Source organism: Embiotoca jacksoni, unplaced genomic scaffold, assembly GCF_022577435.1.
Source record: "Embiotoca jacksoni isolate LCO1_2020_lvr unplaced genomic scaffold, fEmbJac1.0.p SCAF_18, whole genome shotgun sequence".
NCBI classification, from domain to species: domain Eukaryota; kingdom Metazoa; phylum Chordata; class Actinopteri; family Embiotocidae; genus Embiotoca; species Embiotoca jacksoni.
This window is the reverse complement of record NW_027185318.1, coordinates 7,725,398-7,746,697: the sequence shown is the minus strand read 5'-3', so window position 1 is coordinate 7,746,697 and position 21,300 is coordinate 7,725,398. Positions and strand designations below refer to the sequence as shown.

At 43.6% G+C, this 21,300-nt stretch overlaps 1 protein-coding gene across 4 annotated transcripts in view; it reads left to right on the top strand.

Annotated features, from left to right (window-relative positions):
- cdin1 (CDAN1 interacting nuclease 1) overlaps positions 1 to 13,372 on the top strand; it is a 54,569-nt gene extending 41,197 nt beyond the window's left edge. For all 4 annotated transcript variants that reach the window (XM_069152495.1, XM_069152493.1, XM_069152494.1 and 1 more), the window contains exon 12: positions 11,728 to 13,372. In XM_069152495.1, the coding sequence (XP_069008596.1) occupies positions 11,728 to 11,893 (166 nt within the window). In that variant the 3' untranslated portion in view covers positions 11,894 to 13,372. The remainder of the gene's footprint in view (positions 1 to 11,727) is intronic.
- The last annotated feature ends 7,928 nt before the right edge of the window (positions 13,373 to 21,300 follow it).

Below are 21,300 nucleotides of genomic sequence, written 5' to 3'. Positions count from 1 at the left end.
CCCTGTTTTCCAATGGGGGCTCACTGGGTTGGCATAAAGACGAAAAAAATCTGGTGCTTGAACAAATAGTTGCCAAGAGCAATTTCCTATTACAACTTCCCCGTGACGGCTCTTCTCTTTCTTTCTCCCTTTTTTTTTTTTTCTCAGATGGTTTTCTCGCCGTCACTTGAGGTAAAGATCAGAAGTAGAGTTAGAGGTCCATCACAGATCTTTGCTGATAGCAGTTGGTTTGTCCCAGTTTGACTCCTTGAATGAAAACGTGCCTTGGGATTTCACCATTAAGAATATCGCCTTGGTTTTAACTGCGTTGATTGTATTTTGTTCATTTTTTTTTCTGTCCTTTGTACAACATTGCCCTGAATGCCCAGAAACTAGCGCTGCATTGAAAGTGTCAGCATCGCCTCTTGATGTGGGGCATTTCAAGGCCGCTGTACATAAGATCAAGGCAGTGTTGATGTGGAGTTCTTGTTCAAATATTGATGCTAACTTTGCTCGACTCTCGTGTTTGCAAACGGTGGAATCTCTGTTTTAAACATTAGCTCAAGCTTCATAGTTTCTGAAAAGTGTTCTGCGTCGCTGGAGCAAATGAAACTGATAGTAAATGCAAATAGAGAAATTTAAAGAAATGGCTACAGGACAAAAGCTGAGGATGTAGCGTGGGTGTCACCTTTGCTCTGCGATGAGATATTTTGAAGCAAATCAAACCATTTTAGCTATCACATCCTCTGCACAGAAAGGTGTTAAATAATATTTAGATTTCACCACAGCTTTGTGAATGCCGGGCCAATTCCTCTCTGGTGCCTTTTCTTTTTTCAAAAGCACTTTAGTGTCATTATCCATTTACCACAGCAAGGAATGGAACAGAATGTGAAGACCAGGGAAAAAGCCTCGCTTGTACACACACATATCGAAAACACACACACCCGTGCGCACACACAGAGTTTCACAAAGGTGCTGCTTTTGTTTTATCTCCCTTATAGCACCTGCTTCAGGCAATCTGCTCCCACTCGTCTCAAATGAATTTTGTCACGGCCTTTCAGATTCTCAGCCGGCGATGTGCTAATGAAAGGAGATAGTACAATTTGAAGTGACCAGGTAGCAGCCAGCAGTGCACAGCTGTGAGCAAGGGATGGGGACACACCCCTCCTTGAAACAAAAGACAAGTCAACCGTCCACTGATATACCCATTACCCTTCTCATTAATACCCCGCAGACCTCGGTGTGTGAGCGTGTGCGTCGTTGTGCGCTTGTGCGTGCGTTTCTGTTTGTGTTGGTTGAACACTTATCGAATTGTTTATGACAGGCCTAATTGGGCTAATTGAAGACATTAAGATTACCTGTCAGCTGTGTGTATCCAGACTCCCTATCTGTCTGACAACTTCTGACAAGTGAGGCACCCCGTAGCATCCGTCATGATGGAGCATTCCCAGACCATAATAGGGACAATAGGGGCCACTCTAATTTGATGTGGACAGCCTTAGCTGTGAGTATCAGCCATCCTCTCTGTGTGTGTGTGTGTGTGTGTGTGTGTGTGTGTGTGTGTGTGTGTGTGTGTGTTAAGTATAAGTGCGAGTTGGCCAGCCTAATGGAGTCCCCGTTGGCGATGTGACAAAGCGATGAGGCGGTCTGAGGGGGAAGAGTGAAAGGGGTCTTCAAGTGTTTAAGGACATGAGAGGGAAGGTGCTCGGGGTGACGGCCTTCACAGACTGAGTGACAAGAGAAGAGCACTGACATCTGTGTGTCTGCGTGGTTGTGGACGATCACCAATACTGCTCTATCAGGGATGCCCATGCTTTCTGACAAGAATTAAGGCATGGAAGTTATATCAACACAGTTACATAACAGCATAGCTAAGACAAATCATGCACATATGGTATGTATTAGATTCATATTTGACTATTTTTATTCTTGAGTTTAACTATTTCTGTAGAATCCAGGCTGTAATAGTAATTTAATGGACCTTTTTGTCCTACATTAATTTTTAAGGTGAGCAGAGCATAGTCCTATCTCCTTAGGCTTAAGGAATGTGCCTGTGCATATCTGTATCAACTCCCCCTCCCTCCTTTTTTCCTCCCCACTCACCTCTCCTGTGTGGGCATGGTGTGGGGGGGCTTTGCAGTGTCATCGCTATGACAGATCAACGCTGTCAGCCCAGGAGATCCCTCTGTTTGTTTGTTCTACTCCAAAAGGGGTTAAACTGTCAAGTTGACAACTCACGAGACCCTTAGACTCTGCCCTGCTGCCTCTCTCCATGGCTCCCTCCCTCCCCTCCCCTCCTTCCTCCCTCCCGTCCACCTTCATCCCCAAACGAGTGAAAATCAATACCAGATTGCCCGAGGACCACTGTTTGGTGTGGGCCTGACCCCTAGATGTCCCCCACTCTGCTTCTTTCATTACATGTAGCCCAGTATTTAACTTCCATCCTGATCCCTCGCCTAATTAGTTTCGATAAGCACGGAGTCTCTCTCTCTCTCTCTCCCTCCATCTCTATCTCTGTATCTCTCTCTCCTTCTCTGTTAAGGTGTTCACACAGGAACACCGCAAACACACCGACATTTTCCTTTCTTGCCCTTTGAAGGGACACTCTGGGCTGGGAGTAATAAAAAGACAAATCCCAACACGCACACAGAGAAGCCCCTCAGCTATTCTTGAGCCAGGATTATTGTTTTGTTTGCTTAGCAAATTCTTAAAAACTACAATGAAATTAGATTTGCACCCCAGATCGTCAGTGAAAACACTGGGGATATCCTGTGTTGTCCAAAACTAATGGTGCTCTGTGGTGGGCCTGTTAGTAAGACTTACTTCTGTGCTGTCGCTGTTTAGCCATTCAGTTACAAACAAAGTAGCCATTGATGTTGTGTAGAAGATGCTCGCTGACTCTCGAAATTTCAAATAGTCAACTTAACCTCAATAAGTGAGTAATACAAGCACAGATAACCAATCAGTTCCGGTGTTTTTTTTTTTTCCCCAAGGAGGTCTCTGTGTGTGTGTGTGTGTGTGTGTGTGTGTGTGTGTGTGTGTGTGTGTGTGTGTGTATTTACGTACCACCCAGATGTCCAGGTGCCGCCACTGCGCCGGCTGGCCCGTCCAACACTGACAAGCCCCAACGACATGTCGGCCTCCCCTGCTCTGCTCCCCCCCGGGGGCTAAAATTACCTTCAGGAATGTAAACAGACTGCCGAGTAAGCACACAGATTTCTGCGGCCCTTCGCCTGCGTCCGTCTCTAAACTCGCCACCCTAAACTGGAACCGTTCCATTTTGGACACAGAGGCCAAGGTTGATGGCGAGGCTAGCTCAACCTGGCATCGGCTGGTTTGCAGCAGCGATCTACTGTTAAAGTAACATGACTAACAGTACATTACGCCTGGTGATTATAATCATATTGCCGGACTGCAAATGTTCGATGCAACAGCTGAATTTTTTTTTTTTTTTTTTTTTTCCCCCCCTTTTGCCCCTCATATCTTCTTACCTTGTTTCATTTTAGCCGACAGATAGCCATTCACACCAATTCATTAGGTGTGTGGGGTAGCTGTGAGCGGTGGAGTCTGGGTGAAGAAGTTCACCGGGCCGGGCGCTGACATGTTGATTTAGTGGTGGTAACACGACTGCACTTCCAAAGGTGCTGACTTGGACGAAAGCCAGGCCTCTTTTTCTCTCAGGGAGACATTAGAGACCACACTCTAATTTTGGGGCCAGGTTGCACTTATGGATGCGGAGGCCAGGAGGCCTACACAACAAACATCCACACCTGCCTCTCCAGGACTTTTGATTCAAACGTCACTGAAGTGGAAGCCCCAATTTACGATGTAAGACTTATTCCTGAACCCGATGGAGAGATGGAGCCAATGGATAGTGTGGCATTTTTTTGGGCTTAAAGAATTTAGTGCATTTATCCCTTGTAAAAATGTCATCTAATTTTAAATGTATCCATAGCAACTTTTTTTTTTACAAAGTTGTTGAAACTAGAAAAGAGGAATATATTCATAGATTTTCTGCCTTAATGAATGCTAGGTATTTCCAGCATATGTGTATTACTTTAATTGTTTGTGTCTACATTCATCATTAAATGCATTTGTTTAATTAGTAAAGGGATTTGCAGTATAATGTGCGACCAGCCTGTGTGAGAGTGTCTGTAGGTGCAGCTGCGTGTGGATATTTATATGTTTATTTCAATAGCATATGTTGAAGACAAACAGCCAAGTATCAGGCACACATCCAATGACCTCACATATAAACATGATATCCGTACATATACACATATAACAGTGTTCCTCTGCTGGACACATCAGATTCGCAGGCGCCCGGTCAGGCTGACGCTGCCCCAGCAAGGGCAGATAGGGTTACAGTACAAACTGTTGTTGATTAGGGCCATGCCTGTAGTGGGGGATCATCCTAAATTGAAGACACATTAGCTGCCAGGGTTAAGGGCAGGATTAGGACCAGGGCTGTGCTGTGCCGGGCTGTGAGGAGCAGCAGCAGCGGTAGACACAAAATGGCCATCCCCTTCTGCCTGCCTTTGACTGCGTTTCCCCCAGAGACAGGTGGCAATTATCGGCATGGGCTGCTGGGAGTTCACAATAACAGGTTAAAGGAGCATGTATCCCCCTGACGACGTGGTCCACTCTGTCTGCATCCCAGCCCCCAGCCTGCTCGCCAGCCACCACGGGGAGCTTCCTGTCTCCAAGCAGAACTCGCAGACATGGGGACTCATCAAAGGCCACGGGGACTCTCTGGACAGATCTTCAAATTAGCACCGTGGTCAGTGTTGGGCTTCAGAAGCTTATTAGCCTCATCTAAAAACAGCAAAAGCCTCAGAGATATTCTTTCTTATTTTTGCTTTCCATGTGAGATATAATTAAGGTCTTCTCAGTAACTACATTTAAAATATATTTATTTACACACCTCCACATTCATAGACACAATTATTGCCTACTCATGATATCAGTGGAGTACTTGCATCGGAGATGCCATTAGCAGCCATCACCATGATAGAATTTAATAATATGAGCATCAAGTGTTAATGAATACCCACTCAGTGTGTCATAACTGAAGAGATCAGGCCATTTTCATGACGTAGAGGGTCATTATGGAGGATGGGGAGTCAATATCTGAGAAAAGATCAGCTGAGCTCTGACTGTCTGAATGTTAACCCTTCTACAGCCAGAGAATTACAGACACACAGCTTTCTCATTCTTACATCTGTATTACAAGGGCTGTTGAAAGTGATGCTGTTTGCAGAAGAGTTGAGCTGCACAGAAAGTTTTAGTATGCAGAACGAGTTGTTCCTAGAATCCAAACTTTAATATGGATCCTTCTGGTGTCAGCAAAGAGCTGTCGTCAGTCAATGTTTTTGATGTATGCAGTGTCCTCTATCCTGTTTGGACCGACTTCTGAACACTAAACAGACAAAGCCGAAGCCAAACCACACCTTGTTTGGTTTCGCTCCACATCCAAAGCAGACCGGAGTGTGTCAAAGCGCGTTGGACCGTGACGCTGTAGATCTGAGAGGGCGACCAGCACACACTGCACACACAGCGCACACTTATCACTCAGATATGTGTTGCTAATGTGGTAGGCAACATGCTCAGTTAAGGGACTTAATGAGTTCCAAACTGTGATTAAGACTCCTCCCTTCAGCTGCAGGATGTTTGGAGAGCATGGCATTGTACAACGTCTCCCTAACCAGGACCAAATGCTGCAATGATGCAGGGTTTCTGTATCTTACTGTTGTGCTATCAAATAGAAATATGGCTGATGCTTATTGGCTTGCTCTTATAATAAAGTGTTAATCCAGTTATCAATCAACTGTCAGATTGAGTGTGGAAGATGATAAGATTTAGGTTCATGGGAGAAGGTGGTGGAGGTGATAGGACTTGGGGGAGGGGGGGGGGGGGTTTGCAGGTCAGACAAAGTAATAATTGATTAAAAAAAATAAAAAAAACATTGTTGGGAGAGAAAAACTCCCATAGTACAGTGTTGTCAGGAGTTAAATGTCATGCAGAAAATAGTCAGATAGCCAAACAATCTTAGATTAATTGTTCATTTTGAATGCTTATTAGGGCCCGAGCACCGAATGGTGCGAAAGCCCTTTTCTTACGAAAGAGTTGCCTTTTTGGCACCTTTAACATAGTCAAAAACTCGTGAAAGTTGGTACACGCATCTCTCCCGGCGAAAAATTAACTGGGTGTGGCCAAATGGCTCGCTAGCGCCCCCTAAACTGATGCCCAGGCGGCTACATTTACCTATGTGCACGAAATTCGGTGGACATGTGTATTACACCCAGATGTACAAAAAAGTTCCATTGCACCATTACCACAACTCAACAGGAAGTCCGCCATTTTTAATTTAGTTGCCATTTTTGGCGATTTGCACGTGTTGTATTTTAACGAACTCCTTCTACAGATTTTGACGTACCGGCATGAAATTTTGTCTGTGCTATCTTAACACCTGGAAGATGAAAAGTTATCAAAAGAATTTGTTTTCATCGATCGGTGTTACCGTGGTGTGGCAGACATTTTGAGTGTCTTGCCATGAAAATACAAATTGCTGTAAATCTAATATACATGGACTGACCTTCTGCAAACTTTACATGTTTGATATCAGTCGCGCTGTGAAGACACCTGTATGTTAATAATCGGTCATGTTCATAGCGCCCCCTGCTGGCAACAGGAAATTACATTTTTCCATACTTCCACGTGCATTGTTGAGCTGGTTGATCACATTGACATCAAATCGGGTCAGAATAGACTTTTTTTTTTTTTTCATATTTTGGAACTTTTTAGTCATATTTTGGACAATATACTATAGTACCACTTATTTTCATATTTTTGACGACATGCTATTGTATGACTTTTTTTTCAGTTTTTTTTAAGTATGCCCTGACCCGCTGGCTCCGACGTGCAGCATGCGAGGGCTCGCATATCACTGCTTGTTATACTTTTATAGTTTTAACCAACTTACAATAAATCAAAATTGTCTAAACAACTCACTCTCTTCAAACTCACATTTAGCCTAATTTACTTATTTTTATTTCTCAAATTTTATTTGATTAAGTGTCGTCTGAAAGTTATCTCCCAAATTCTGTTACATTAAATGCTTTACAGAAAAAAGAAAAAAAAATCATCAGCTTTCTGTACGTTGCCCTATTTGACCAATACATTTTTTGTTAAAAATCTAATTTATCTTGCAACTATCAGATCTTCCACCTCTTATGTGCAAATGTTGGAGGTGGTGTGTCTTACAAGACTGTAGTGTTCCTGAAATCAAGGTGGATCAGGTTGGTGGTCGACTAATTTTGTTCCGGGTCAAAGGGCTGAGGGCACATCTTGCTTCGGAGGGTGACAGTGGTTGCTATGGTTACCAAGTAAAGCACTGGAATCCCGTTGTCCCTGCTCTGGTATTGACACCTTGCATTTGCGAGCATAAATTAGATCCTCCCGCAACATACAACTCACAACTCACAACACACTGAGTCGGCCTGACCTCCCACATTCACACATTACACCTCTCCATTAAACACCACACAACACAAACATGTGTGTACATATAAAACTCTCTCCAACAATAACAAAGATGAACTACGTCTTGCCCTCTGTTCCACCTTAATCATGATGTTTGTGCAGGTCTGAGCAATAATCACATACATTTGTGCGTTACCGTTGCCTTGTATTTGTGTTTTACATACCTGAGTTGAGTTGAACTTTTACTTGCTCATAAAGACAAAGGAGGGGGTGGAGAAAGAGAGAAAAAAAAGTGCTCTATTCTTAACTCCTGTCATGTTAATAACTTGTCTGTGGAAGGTTAATTCCTCCATTGAAGTCCTGTTATTTATGGACAGCAGGCTGTATAGTTTGTAGCAACGGATTATTTACCTCCCTGTTTGGGGACGCCCCTGTGGGAAGAGTCAGCCTTTAAAAATCCTATTTGTGCACAGAAGCTTGACTTATCAGTGGTGTCTTCATCATCAGACTGGCTGACTTGCCACAAACAGCTACCGCGAGGCCATTAAAACCCACAAGCTGGATGTAGAGTGATCAGCTGCGGGGCCATATCACCTGGCATGCAGGCCCTGGGTCACTGCCCCCCCCCCCCTCTAAAACCCCACATACAAACACATCACCCAACCATTATCTGACCCTGTAAAGAGACTGATCTCCAAAGAACAGGCCATTTGTCACTAATGCACATATTTTCTCTGTGTTGGAAACAGAGGAACTGTGTACATAGAAAAAGACAGAGACTTATATTCCTCCACAGCTCTCCCCCGATCACTCTCAATGCTCCCTGTCTTTAAAGAAGTTGAGCAGGTTCCATACCTGCGTTTCAGAGAGCAGAGAAAAGACTTGTTTGGCAGCGCTTTAGTGGCCCTACCTAGTGACCTGATGTATGGATGCTGAAAACAAAGAGGTCTTTGTGCAGAGACCTCAGAGACACAGAGTTCACCCTCAGGTGGAGGCTTGCACTGTCTAAATCACTGCTGGGGCGTTTGTTTAATGATTCTGTGTGGCATGTAAAATGAAGTGAGGCTGTTTTAAAGTGCAGCGTAAATTCATCTTGATTTTATTGATAATTCCTCATGTCTTGTAATGTGTTTTGGCAGAAGTGCTCGGCCCCCGGTTTTAGTGAAGCTTTTTCTCACCAAACGTGGCAGATCAAATTAACCTTGATCTGTGTGTTGGGTAGAAGCTCCAAGGTTTTTTTGGGGTGGGTGTGCTGTCTGACCTCCAGTAACCTTAGACTTCTCAGAAAAGGAGCATGGCAGAAATAAAATCAAGAAAGCAAGTCTGCACATTCTTCGAAGGTTACTGTTGGTGTTTTATTGTACTTTTTATTAGCTTTTTGCAGTTCATATTTTTCCCTCTGCTCTGTAAGTAATGTTTGCATGGGTTGTGCATTCAAGATGCAGGGATTTCATTCTGTGCTCAGCTCTGTGTGAGGCTGGGCTGCGCGGCACGCTGTGTGTGTGCGCGCAGGCAGACACTAATAACACTCCCTCTTCTCCATTCAAGGCTTTTTGTTCCTGAGTGCTTCGCTCTCATTAAGCTGCCGTAGCAAGCTGCTTGGCACCTGCTTTAAAAGCGACCACCAGCCGCTCATTAACACTAACGAAAGCAGGAGCTGGCAGCCGCAATCCACGCCCAGGCTCATCAAGTGGCCCTCTTGCCGAAATTAGCTACATTTCACAAACAATTTCACCAACTCGTTACGTAGTTAGGTGTTTATTGGAAGATGGCTGACTCCGACTTAAGAGGTGGTGTGAGTAATAAGCACATGCCAGGTTAAAACGAGCGAGGCCACATAATAAACCATAATTTGCCTACAAATTTGAGCTGAACCTCCATTCACTTCCTCAGACGTTGCGACACAAACTTCAGAGGCATTATATATAGAGTTGTAGTGTATAAAGTGTCATACTGTATATTTATAATTGCTTTCTACAGCGTCTGGATGCTGTTTAGAACTTTTTCTCAAGAATCTCACACTGTAGCCATCAGGCTTGGTCTCGGTCCCCTGACCGCTCCCTTCCCCCTCCGTGTTATTGTTTCTATTCCCAGTTTCAGATTTTTACCTCAAGGTCCCCGTAGTATTGACTTGTATTAATCCTGAGTAGGATTCAAAGTCCATTTATTTTCTTTACGGTATGGAAAGGCCTTGGTGACATGGCTCCCCAGTGTTTATAATTTTGCTTGTTTCAATTTGTACTTGGCCTCCCCTGACAGACCTGGGACATGATGTATCGCGCGCCGCTGCCTTATCTGTTGATGTACAGTTTTAACCTTTTCAGAAGGTTGCCTCTCTCCACTCTGTTGCAGACCACTCTCCCTTTTCTCCCCCTTCTCAGCCTCACCTCCCCATCCAGACCGAAAGGAAATACATACAGCGCGGCGGCTGAATGAAAAGAAGAGCGTAACCCCTTTTCCAAAGTCATCTAATGTAAATGTTTAGGTTTTGTTTCCATAACATTTCCATATTAAGAGTTGGCAGGCCATGTGCAGCAGTGGACCGTGGAAATGATGAGCGTTGTGGGTCTTGAGCTTTGTGCAGTGCTGAGAGGCTGAGCTATGTGTGTGACATTGTGGTGAACTTGCAGTGTGCATCTGCAGGCGTTCTCCAGGGCTGTTAGCTCGGGCCTGTTTGCTCATAGATACAGCACTGTAAATCACACACTGTAAAACGTAGAAGGCAGGGACGGTGTGCACAAGCATGTACTGCTGCGAGGGCCTCTTCGGAGGAGAGGGGGCGGGAGGGGTGGGAGGGGAGGGAGGAGGGAAGGGGGGGGAGGTTGTACAGCCACATATTTTCTTGTACATGTGTCTGTCTCCATACAAGTACTGTACTGTATGTAGAACATGCTCTGCCTCAAGGCCCAGTCAACACAGCACATAGAGCCGGCAATACCACAACAGCTGAGGGTTGCACTCATCTTTGTAATTTATGTGCTTAAAATACCTTGTCAATGTTGTAAGGTCAACCATCGAGGTATTTATGCAAATCCCATGAATTATAACCACACAAAATACTAAAGATTCCCATAATAACTATTAAAGTAGAACCATGATGTGTTGGAGTCACATTTTTAATATGAAGTGATTGATCACATGTTCAAGGTTTTATGTACTTTACCTTGGAGGTGAACTTCTACTGCTCTCCGTGGCCCTTTGGCGAGTTTCCTGTCTGGGTCTCCGGAGGCCCCGCAACATTGTTAACTGTCTGAGGATAGAGTATCTGGGACCGGAGCACTGTCAGCTCGCTGAATCTGGTCTCGCATGTGGGGGCTGCAGCGCTCTCTATTCAGAGTTCAACTGTGACATGTCTTTATGCATGGCAGCTAATGTTCAAAGAATAGGCATGATCTATATGAGGCAGAGAGGGGCCACTGGTGGCTCTTTGGGGCTTAATAAATAGCTTGAAAGATGATTTATTGCCTATGTGAAGATCTCCTCCTCATGAATTGTTTCTGCACCTTTCTGCAGACCGTCAGGTGTACAGTAGCTACAGTGTCTACAACACACAATAGCTGTAAAGCGATTAGGTCGGAACTAAAGACTGAAGGCAGGAAAAAGGATTTAAACATCTTATATTCAAACAGTAGTTGCTTAGCAAGTCATTATTTATAGCCATTACAAACTGCAGTGCTCACCAACTAAGGCAAAGTTGCGTTCGCCTTCAAAGTGAATGTGAATGAAACAGCTGGACACTCTTGGACTGGCTAACATTAACCACCAGATGCAGTGTGTTTAAGTCTCCGACTCCGCATTGAACTCTGTGTGCTCTGTTATGTGCCAAGGGGTTCTGATGACAGGATCTGGAGGCCTTGGTATAAGCACTTTGTTATTTCATAGATTATTGTTATTTCACTGCCATTGTAATGTGATCAAGTGTGTATTACCCTGTCAAAGAGATCTTTATCTTCCTGGTGGTGTTTCTGTTTGATTCAGCACAAGTTTCCTGGATGGTGATCAAAGGCAAATACTTAAGCAACCTTATCTCTCGTAGATCCATCCCGCTAGTGTCCCATATTTCTATCTCTTTAAAATGTATTCCTGCTTTTTTTTTTAATACACCTTCTATATCAAAACTCAACAGCCATAAGTGTTTTGCAGCTATGAATTTGAAAGCAACTGTGTAACTCATTGTTAGCGACTTCAGATCTTCAACTCTTGGAGATGATAGGTATGTACTAAAAAAAAAAAGACTGGTTGTGTTTCTTTTGTTCTGCTCTGCAGGTTTGGTCCAGGCCTCGTGATCTACTGGTATGGTTTCATCGGAGAGCTGGACTGCCAGAGAGACAGAGGTATTCTACTCAAAGACTGCTTCCCTACAGACATCACCCTGTGCCATGCCGCCCAGCACGACCGACTGCCAGAGAGCCAGAGTAATGACAAAGAGTGAGGAAAGATTAGAAGTGGAGCAAGAAAACAAGAAAGTAAAGATGGGAGGATGAATGGGAGGAAAGAGGGAGGAAGAGAAGGAGGTGGGAAGTGCAGGAACAGTGAACTGTGCTGGGGTGGATACCTAGATCCGGAAGCAATTTGGCTTTCCTGCAAAAAATCTGCCCTGAACTTCACCTGACCCTTTTTCTCTGTCTGACTCTCCCTTTCGTCTTCTCGTTCACTGCCCCAGAGCGACCACATGTAAATACACACCAGCATTCTTTATATCTGGCAGCACAGGGTCAGATTCATACCTGCGTGTGAAAACATCGTCTCGGAGGCTTTTCTGGTTGTGGTCAACACCTGGCCTCCGGATGGCCTCTCGCGATGGGCCAAAGCAGGACATAAGGCCCTTCCTTATCACACTCCAAGCCCTGGCCTTTGTCACTCCTTCCTCCTCCGTACCATAAGCAGATAAGGGAGGTGCGGTCTGGGTGCTGGGTGGACGCCTGTCTCTCACCTGCGTCACTCAGTGCCCTCTCAGTCACTCTCCAGTGGGGTAAACGGGATCATTTCTGATTAAGACTGACCCTGCAGTGACCTTTTTCACATTATAAAATATATTTTTTTTAGCACAGCGGTTTGACGCAGCTGTTCATGCTGCAACTACATTACATCACATCACTTTCTTCAGTCTGCATTATTCTAATTAACTATAATTAAATAACTATGAATTAGTTAACTATTAATATTGACATTTTGGGTACAATTTTCTACACAGGTTCCTCTAACCTTGTATGCCAACAATTTTGATGAAATTAGATGATAGAAATGTTTTTCTTTGAATAGTTTGCGTGATGTTGAATGTATATTTAAATATCACTCATATTTGTTTGTGTCCGTGCTCAAATTCAGCATCATTAAAGATTCATCTGACTGTTTTTTTGTCATTAATTGATGCATCATTTAGGCTGTAAAATGTCAACAAATTATGAAAAATGGCCACAACAATTTCTCTGAAGCCCTGACAACTTAAAATGTGTTGGTTATATGTGACCAACACCCAAAGATGTTCAATTTACAACAAAATACAACACAGAAAAGCATATTCTAGCTTTTATTCTAGCTAGCATTTTTTTGCTTGACAAATATGTTAAAAAAAAATAATTTAATATCACAGTTGTATGTGATTAATAATTGTCAACCCATTAATCACGTAAGAAACTAATTTGTTTTGGCACTAATTGTAGTTTTCAAGGTTATTTGTAAGACCTAAGTCTGTTTTGAATGAAGGGTTAATCGGCCTGTTGATACCAATGAGGTGACAGTCAAGCAAAATCTAAAATGAACAAGGTCTGTCATCATTGTAGCATTGGAAAAGAAACTGAAAATTGTCCTTCTATTCCATATTTCAAGCTGAAAATTTTCAAGAAAATTTCTGTTTTGCTGTGCAGGATTCTATACTCGTATATTATTAATAAATACGTTTTGCCAAACAGTTTTGAATATGTTCTTGTGAATATTAACACCATAAACTTGATGTACTTTTTTGGGCTGTTGGAGTGCCTACAGGTACGCGGGAACACCTGATTACCTTGTAAAGGTGTGAGACTATCGAGGAGTTTTCTGTTGCACATCTTTATAACCCCAGTACATTTTATGAGCAGATACTAATGGAAGAAACACAGCTGGGCGAGGGGAACCAGAAGTGAACATAAAGTTGAGTGATGCTTTTAGGGGCAGATATGCACTGCCTATAGAGGGTCCCTGTCCTGTCAACTTCTTTATGGCATGCAAAACGATAAGAGGAAAGACAGTGGAAGGGTGAAGAACCTGCCGCCACCTCAACAAATGCATCTTATAAGAGGGGAATTATTTGCCTTCCAACTGTGGGGCATCAGCACTAAGTGAAGATTTTGTTTTTGTTTCCTAATGTTGCAGTGGCTTCACGCCTGCAAATCTCCTCACCTGTTGTCCCACAGACAGATATTTTTTACCTGCCTTGATTTTTGTCTGCCTTGATTCATTAGAAGACATAAGACCATTAGTTAATTTGTCTTCTCTCTGGTGTACCCCCTCCTCTTCTTGTATTGCAGGGAACTTCCCCATATAGAATAAAAATAAACGTTCCTATGTTTTTTCTGCAGTCATACACTGATCATGCAGTTAGAAAGATATGGTATGCGGGGGTTAAATACCACTAAAGTGTTGCTTGATTTGTTACCCTTAAACCTCTAACCTTCAGCCGGCTCCCTTCTAGTCCTTGATCCCTCCATGAGGAGGCCACTGGGTCACCATGGGGTCGCCAGGCGGCCATGGCTTCCTCTGTCAGCCCCCCCACACTCCATGTGGTACATAACAACTGTCCCCATGTGTCCAGTTAAACTCAGCCCTATCGCCTGGCCGTGGTATGCTTAGACATCAGTTTATGGCTCCTGTTGGACACAAAAACAGAGCTATTTTACTCTGGGAGGGAAAATTCTCCATTGAATAAGAACAGAAAAAATGGAAAACAGCAGATTCAGTTCCTCTCAAGTTTCAAGCCTTCCTGCCATTGTTTTCCAAGATGGCTGTGGCACAAAAGAGGAGCCAGGGTCAACTCCTATAAATTAGGCTCTGCACACAATGTGCACTAAATACAGCTTTTTTTAAACCTACTTCAAAGGCGAGTGCCGGCATCGGCGTCAGCTGACAAATTTTCCATGATGTTAGTGCAAATATAGAAAAAAAAAGCTTCCATCTGATGATTTTTAAGAGCCAGATGACTTTATTTTGTGTTTTCCTTGCCCTTGTCTCCCACCCTCTTTTAGATTCATTGTTCTTGTCACAACAATGGGGCATTCGAGTGTTGTCCAAATAAGGCCAGTTTGGAGAGGTCACTTCCTGGGGCTGGAAACACCCGTGCTTTGGAGAAATTTGATCCTCAAGAGGCATCCAGCAAGAACAAAACTCCATATTTTTTCATGAAAAGAATTTTTTTTTGGACTCATAGTATTGCATGAGCATTACTCATAATCAACAGAGTGTGACAGAGAAGTTGGAATCATACTATTAATCGTGTTTTTCCTCTTGCAGTGTTACCATGAAATGACATGTGACGCGATTTAGTTACACATTTCATTCTGTATTGTAATATAGGTTACAATTCTTAAATCTGTGACTCCCCTGAGTCAGATTAGTTTGACGCAGTTCACAGCATCCACTCTGTCTGGCCGTGTCCTGCAGGCTATTGGAAGTCTGCTATCCACTCAGATGTACATCTTGGCCCAATCTCTTCCTGATCCTGCTGTTTTATGTCTCTTCAGCCAAGCTGCTAGATAGCCAACTGAGACACAGAGAATGAGAAAAGAATGACAGAACCAGAGACTGAAGGGTAGGTTCTATCCCTCCAGCAGACCACCAAACGGACTTCCTCCACGCTCCTGTGTTATTTATGTGGAGAGAGCTCTGGCCTGTTTCTGCCCCAGGCAGCATAGTGCTTTTAGTAGGGATCCTCTTAGCCTCCCTCAGCCAGCAAGACATCACAGGGTGGAAATAAATAAAGGTTCTCTTGGAAGAGTTTGAGCAGCCAGTTTGAAATTAAAAAAGGATTTTTTTTTTTTTTTTTTTTTTTTTTTTAGGGGGCTTGAATAACAGCACTGGGAAAAAGAGGCCTCTCTGCTCAGAGCTGAAGCAGCTATGAAGAGATTTCGTTTTTATTTTTAGGAAGCTCTACCCGCTAATCAGAGGCTGTTATTTTAAAACAACAATGGATCATGAGAAAAATGGTCGGGGGGATTTTAAATGGCAAAGCGGTGGATGTTTGATTGACAAGATGGAGGACAGATGGTATGTTTGAGGGAAACTGAACAACTATGACACATAAATCTACTCTGAGGGGTGGGGGAAGATATGGAGGTTTACTTTAGTTTCTTATGACTCACTGGTAGTATGGGACAAGCAGAGACACGGCGGAGAGCTTTTAAAAAACACAGAGCTCTGAACACCCTGCAGGAATCAGTTGTGACACTGATGTGACATTGGATCACATGCACCTGAGGACTTGCCATAGAAATATCCCTTTTTTTTTTTTAGCAGCCATAAATGAGCAAGTTGCTTTCCATTGAAATGAACAGCTTGGAAATGGAAACCTAATGGTATACTATGTTAAAGAGAAAGGTGTTGACCGGGCCTCTTGCTAATTGAGGTATTCCATTTAGAGCTAAGCTCCCATTTGTAAAAAAAAAAAATAGTGGTGATGGCTGAGTAACCTGCACCTTCAAATTAATCCAGGAAGCATATTTGGAGTTCCTTCTGGTGAGACCTGATATACCATGTGTCTGTGTCGGTCGCCGAGGCCCCTCATAGTCCTGAGTTTAGCCAAGATGTCATACATCATCCATATTGTACAGTGGCTATTTTTGCTCGGGTTTAATTCGTCCCCATTGTTCTATCATGTGTTGTCATAAATAAAAAAGGATGAGGGGGGGGGATACTGCGGAGTGTGCATTTGTGCTTGGAACCACAGGGGTGACAACCTGCATGGAGGCTGCCTGCTCCGGCATCGGCCACCGGAAAGGTCATCCCCCCTGAGTGGCATTTGGTCTGTGACAGAAGTGACCCAGAAACTGTGCCGTCTCCTGTTCACAGCGAGGGTCCAGCGGAGGCCCGGTAACATCCGTGGAATCAGGTACAGGCCAGCACGGTGGTGGGCAGGGGTGAGGAGAACAGCAGTGTAGAGGAGAGGCGGAGGAGAACGAGACAGCAAAAAGAGGGCGGTATAGACGGATGATCACTGGTGACCTTCCCAAAGATTTGAGCCGTGTAGTAGGAAAATATGACTGGAGGTATAAGCAGGGGAAAAAGGTTAGTAGCAAGAGGCTGAAGACTGAATGTGATTCAGTCAAAACAAACCCTGGCTCACCCGTCCCCTATTTGTGAGCACGATGGCCCGATGAGAGCTGTCGCAGGCTTGTTATTATGAAATAAGTGCACTTTGAAGGAGGTGGGGCTACTGTACACGGGCGGCGGCGGCGGCAGCCATGGAGATGAGCGTAGCTATTATGGGATGCGTGGACCACAGGCTCTGATTGGTGCTGAGCGCAAAGCTTGAATCCAGAGCATAATCAGAGCCACTAATCCAGTTGATAACAGTGGGTTTGGCCCTGCACGCTGTGCCAACCCTGCGCTCATTCAGAAGTACCCTTGCATTTGTCAAAACAAGCCTTATGATCATTTATCACACTGCAATAAATCCTGGCTTGAAATGCCAACGTGCAGATGAGATGACTTCTCCGTTATGTAAAGACTCAACTTAATTTTGGAAATATTTGAAATAACAGATGTGATTGGGCATTTTATTGAATTGTTGCCACAGGCAACATAATATTTTTGTGCTGGAAAATTGTGAAGAGCAGGGATGGAAGCAGTTGGTTAGAAGGTGGAGGCAAGAAAAGGAAGAGGGAGAGGAAGACACTCACTGGACTTAACGTTTTTCTTTTTTTTGATGCTTTACGAGTATTTTGTTGGGCCTTCACTGTGCTAAGCAATTAACTGTTTGGCTGAAAGCACCGTGCCAGCTCCGGTGCTCCTTTTGCGAGAGAAATGTGGGCCATTTGTCATTTTTACAACTCATTTTCACCCCAAAACACTCCACTGTGTGGCTGGATACAACCTTGCTGCTGCCATGTCCTTGAGTTCCTGGTGACAGGTAAATATACACTTCCATCCAAACACACGTCCCACACCGTCTACATTTGACTTATGGGACATCAGCCTGCGAGAGATCGATGCTGCAGTTCATTTTTAGAGGCCTGATGATGTCATGTTGCGGTGGACTGTGGGTTATGGATCCACAAACCTGTTGCTGCGAGAAAGCAACAATCACCACAACTGTCCTGACTCTGAGTTAGTGACAAATGGATGAGGCAACATCCGTGCTGCAGTGAGTTTTTAGACACACTGTGAGAGAGACTTGAATGCACTGAATCCTGCACACTCTCTCCTGTAACTTCAGCACATCACTCCACTGACAACATCCCAATCCCGCAGGGATCATCATCAGGTCACACAAGAGGGAAGAATGAATGGAGCGATGTGATGTTGTCATTCAAATGCAATGGATCACTTGAACTCCATTGCCCTGTTGTAATGACCCTGTGTAAGGACCTGTAATGTGGTTTTCCCTTTGGGTTTGAGAGAAACCCTACGCCAGGCCATTCAGGTGCGCAATAAAGTGCTTTTCACTTTTTGAGGACTTCCTGTCTCCAGTGGCGTTCTCCATTAACTCCTCACAGACAGACAAGAGCCTTTCTATTGGCCCAGACACTCTTTATCGCAGCAGTTATTCCCCCCAGGTATGGCGCTACCTGGCCCAGCAGATAAGATAGGAAGTCGGCTGCCTGTCATTATTGGCAGATGAAGGCTATCTGAATATTGACAACAGTTTACACTCCTTGTTGAGAAACAAAGTTGGACTTGTGAGACAGTTGCACACAGGGCTTTTATTGTGTCGGGGAGATATGAAAAACCCAGGTTCCCTGTGGTCACACACCCAAATAGCCTTATGTCACAGTTTGAACCCCCCCCCCCCTCCCCCCTTGGCTACTATTTATTCCCACCAGCTGTAGTGACGTGCTAAAAAAGTTATTGACACCAGCTATTGCTTTTCATCACTGAAGCTTCCGACTGCTAACAGGGACCAAGCTGGCTTTTCCTGCCTCTCTCATCTGCTGGTGAAAATACTTACACAAGCCAAATATATCGCGGGGATATTACAAGATATCGCATAAAACAGGTCCTTCTCACGAATATTTACATCATCAGGGACTGAGGTATTGTACATAAAACACCTTAACTGCCAAAATAAAAACGGCCAGACACTGCTGCATCACGCTGATGTGTGGATATGTTTTTCTTTAAGCAGCAGCGTATACATGTTTTTACATTCATTAGTATAGTATGTTTAGTAAGGAAACGCCTCTAAAAAACCCCAACTGCATTTAATTTGTCCTTTTGATATTTATGTCGACAAAATTACAAGATGTCGGTCGGTAAAAAAAAAAAACAAAAAAAAAAGAGAGAAAGAAAATACGGTAACGACTGTAAAAAAAAAAAAAAGTCAAATTTCAGTCGACTGCGTTTTGCTTTATAAGTGGACAAATTGAAATGCATGATTCCCCGAAGTTGTTATGTGCAGTGGAGATTATCATAACTTGCCACCCGGGCTAAAAATTTGTCGAAAAATATTGACAAAGCCGTTTCCACTTTTAGACAAATGGAGGACACATTTATTTTTGGTAATTTTTCTCCAAAATCAATTTCAGGTAAAACAGCTTTGTCTTTTGTAGTCTTAATGACAGTAAAACGCGTTTAATTGAATATCCAAACGAAATTATAGTCTTGTAATTATGTCTTTGTTTTTGATAGAAATGTAATACAAACGTGAGAAAATATGTATAATAAATAATACATTATTAGAATATAAATTATTATTAATCATTCTTATTATTTATTAAAATGTCACTGCTTGTTCGTTTGCATTCTGTTGTTTCAGTCGCCTATTATTATTATTAAACCAGTCCAGGCTCATGAAGTGGTCTGTCGTCGTCTGAAACTCCATCCCAGCCCCACCAGTCTCCTTCTCCTCTTTTTTTTGCCTTCTCTTGTCTTCAGTCCTTTCTTCGTACAGACGTCGGTGCCATGACATTGTTTTGAAAAATAAGTAGAGGTTTTAACTGCCATCCGAGACGATAATGGTTACCGATTCTAGACTTTCAGTCATAATCTTCAAGTGGGCCGTGATTAATGATGCCAGTCTTGGCCGGGTCCTTCAGGCCCCTGGCTGGATGACTTCAGCCCTGCTGAAACCCCTCTCTCTTTTCTTGGAAGGCACACAGAGACTCGGGCGGACAAGGCGCTTGCAGAGATGTTGCAGTCGCGCATTATGAATTACTCATTTCTCTCTCTCTCTCTGTCACAGTCAGTCAGAAAGGGGAGCCGGGCAACAAGTCCCCAGGTGCAAAGCATAATATTGACCCCACAATCCATCTTTATTGATTTTACCATGAACGTGGCACCCTAATACATGCATAAGGAGCTTTATACCTGTGAGTAAATATGAGATGAGAGTCTCTGGAGGTCGCATTCGCTGCAGCAGGTCAGGGTCTTATCGTCTCACAGGGTGAAACAGGGTCGAAATGGTGGGAGCCCCTTTGTATGAAGTTTTGAAGAAAAAAAAAAAAAAAAAAAAAAAACCCGTCTCGGAGCGGAGGATCTGTGAGCAGAGCTGATCGCTCTTCTCATTATCTGAAGCAGAAATGAGAATGAAAGCTCCTACAGAGCTCGTGTCACAACAAGAAAGACAGACAAACCGCTTCTTCTTCTTCCCTTTCAATAAACACATTTACTCTGGCCTCCAGAAGGGGTCGCCATCATGTAATAACAGTGCGCCCAAGGGTGTGGTGGGGAGGGGGTCTCCAGCTTTCTCTCTCTCTCTCTCTCTCTCCGCTGCACGAACATCTACATTATATTGGAGTTCTTAATTAATGGATTTGAAACGTGCATCGTGCTTTTGGAAATGTGCACATTAATCAATAACCCGGAGAAATTTAATATTTTAGAAAATCCACTGTGTGTATGTTGCTTCTCCCTCTGCCTCTTTCCCAGCCCTCCTCTGTTATTTACAGTTCTTGTGAAATGTCTCACTTTGCTGCCCTCGGCTACCCGCAAGATATTTCTAGCCTTTTTTTTTTTTTTTTTTTTTTTTTTTTTTGAAGCTCTCAAAATAACCCACGCAAATTAAGAATAATAAAAAAAAATAAACTCAGGAAAACAATCAATAAATGAATGGATTCGATATCTTCGCCGCTCGCAGTGAGGATTTCCGTCTCATAATGGAATAATGCCGGATTTATCTGCGAATCTTATGGGCTCTTAAGCCATAAACCGTGATTATTTCACCGGAAAAACCGGTCAAATGTTGACAACCTTGGGGGCCATTCTAACACCGCGCTGCAAAGGCAATATAATGAGAAAAGGAGACGGCCGGGCCTGAGGCTTGCCTAATTAAATCTTAACTGATTGAAATAAAGGTTTGAGTACCTCAAGGCTTGACTAAACTCCGGCTATTTCCCTTTTTTTTTTTTTTTATTGCGCTTTATTTATTCTGCACTCACATGCCCTCTTTTCTTGCCTCTCCAGCAGCTTCACGACTGGCCACTGCAATTTTCAGTTTCTGCTCATTCCCAACCCCTGTAGCTATGTTATTGGCCTAATTATAATTTTTACATCATTAAGATTTATTTATGTGGGTTGAGTGTGTGTTAGGGAGGGGGATTGGAGGAGGGTGTGGGGGATGTGTATGGGGAGGGGGGGGGGGGGGGTGACAGTCACTCATTTTTAAGAAGACAAGTACCACTGAAGTGTGAAAAGAAATCGCCTCAAATT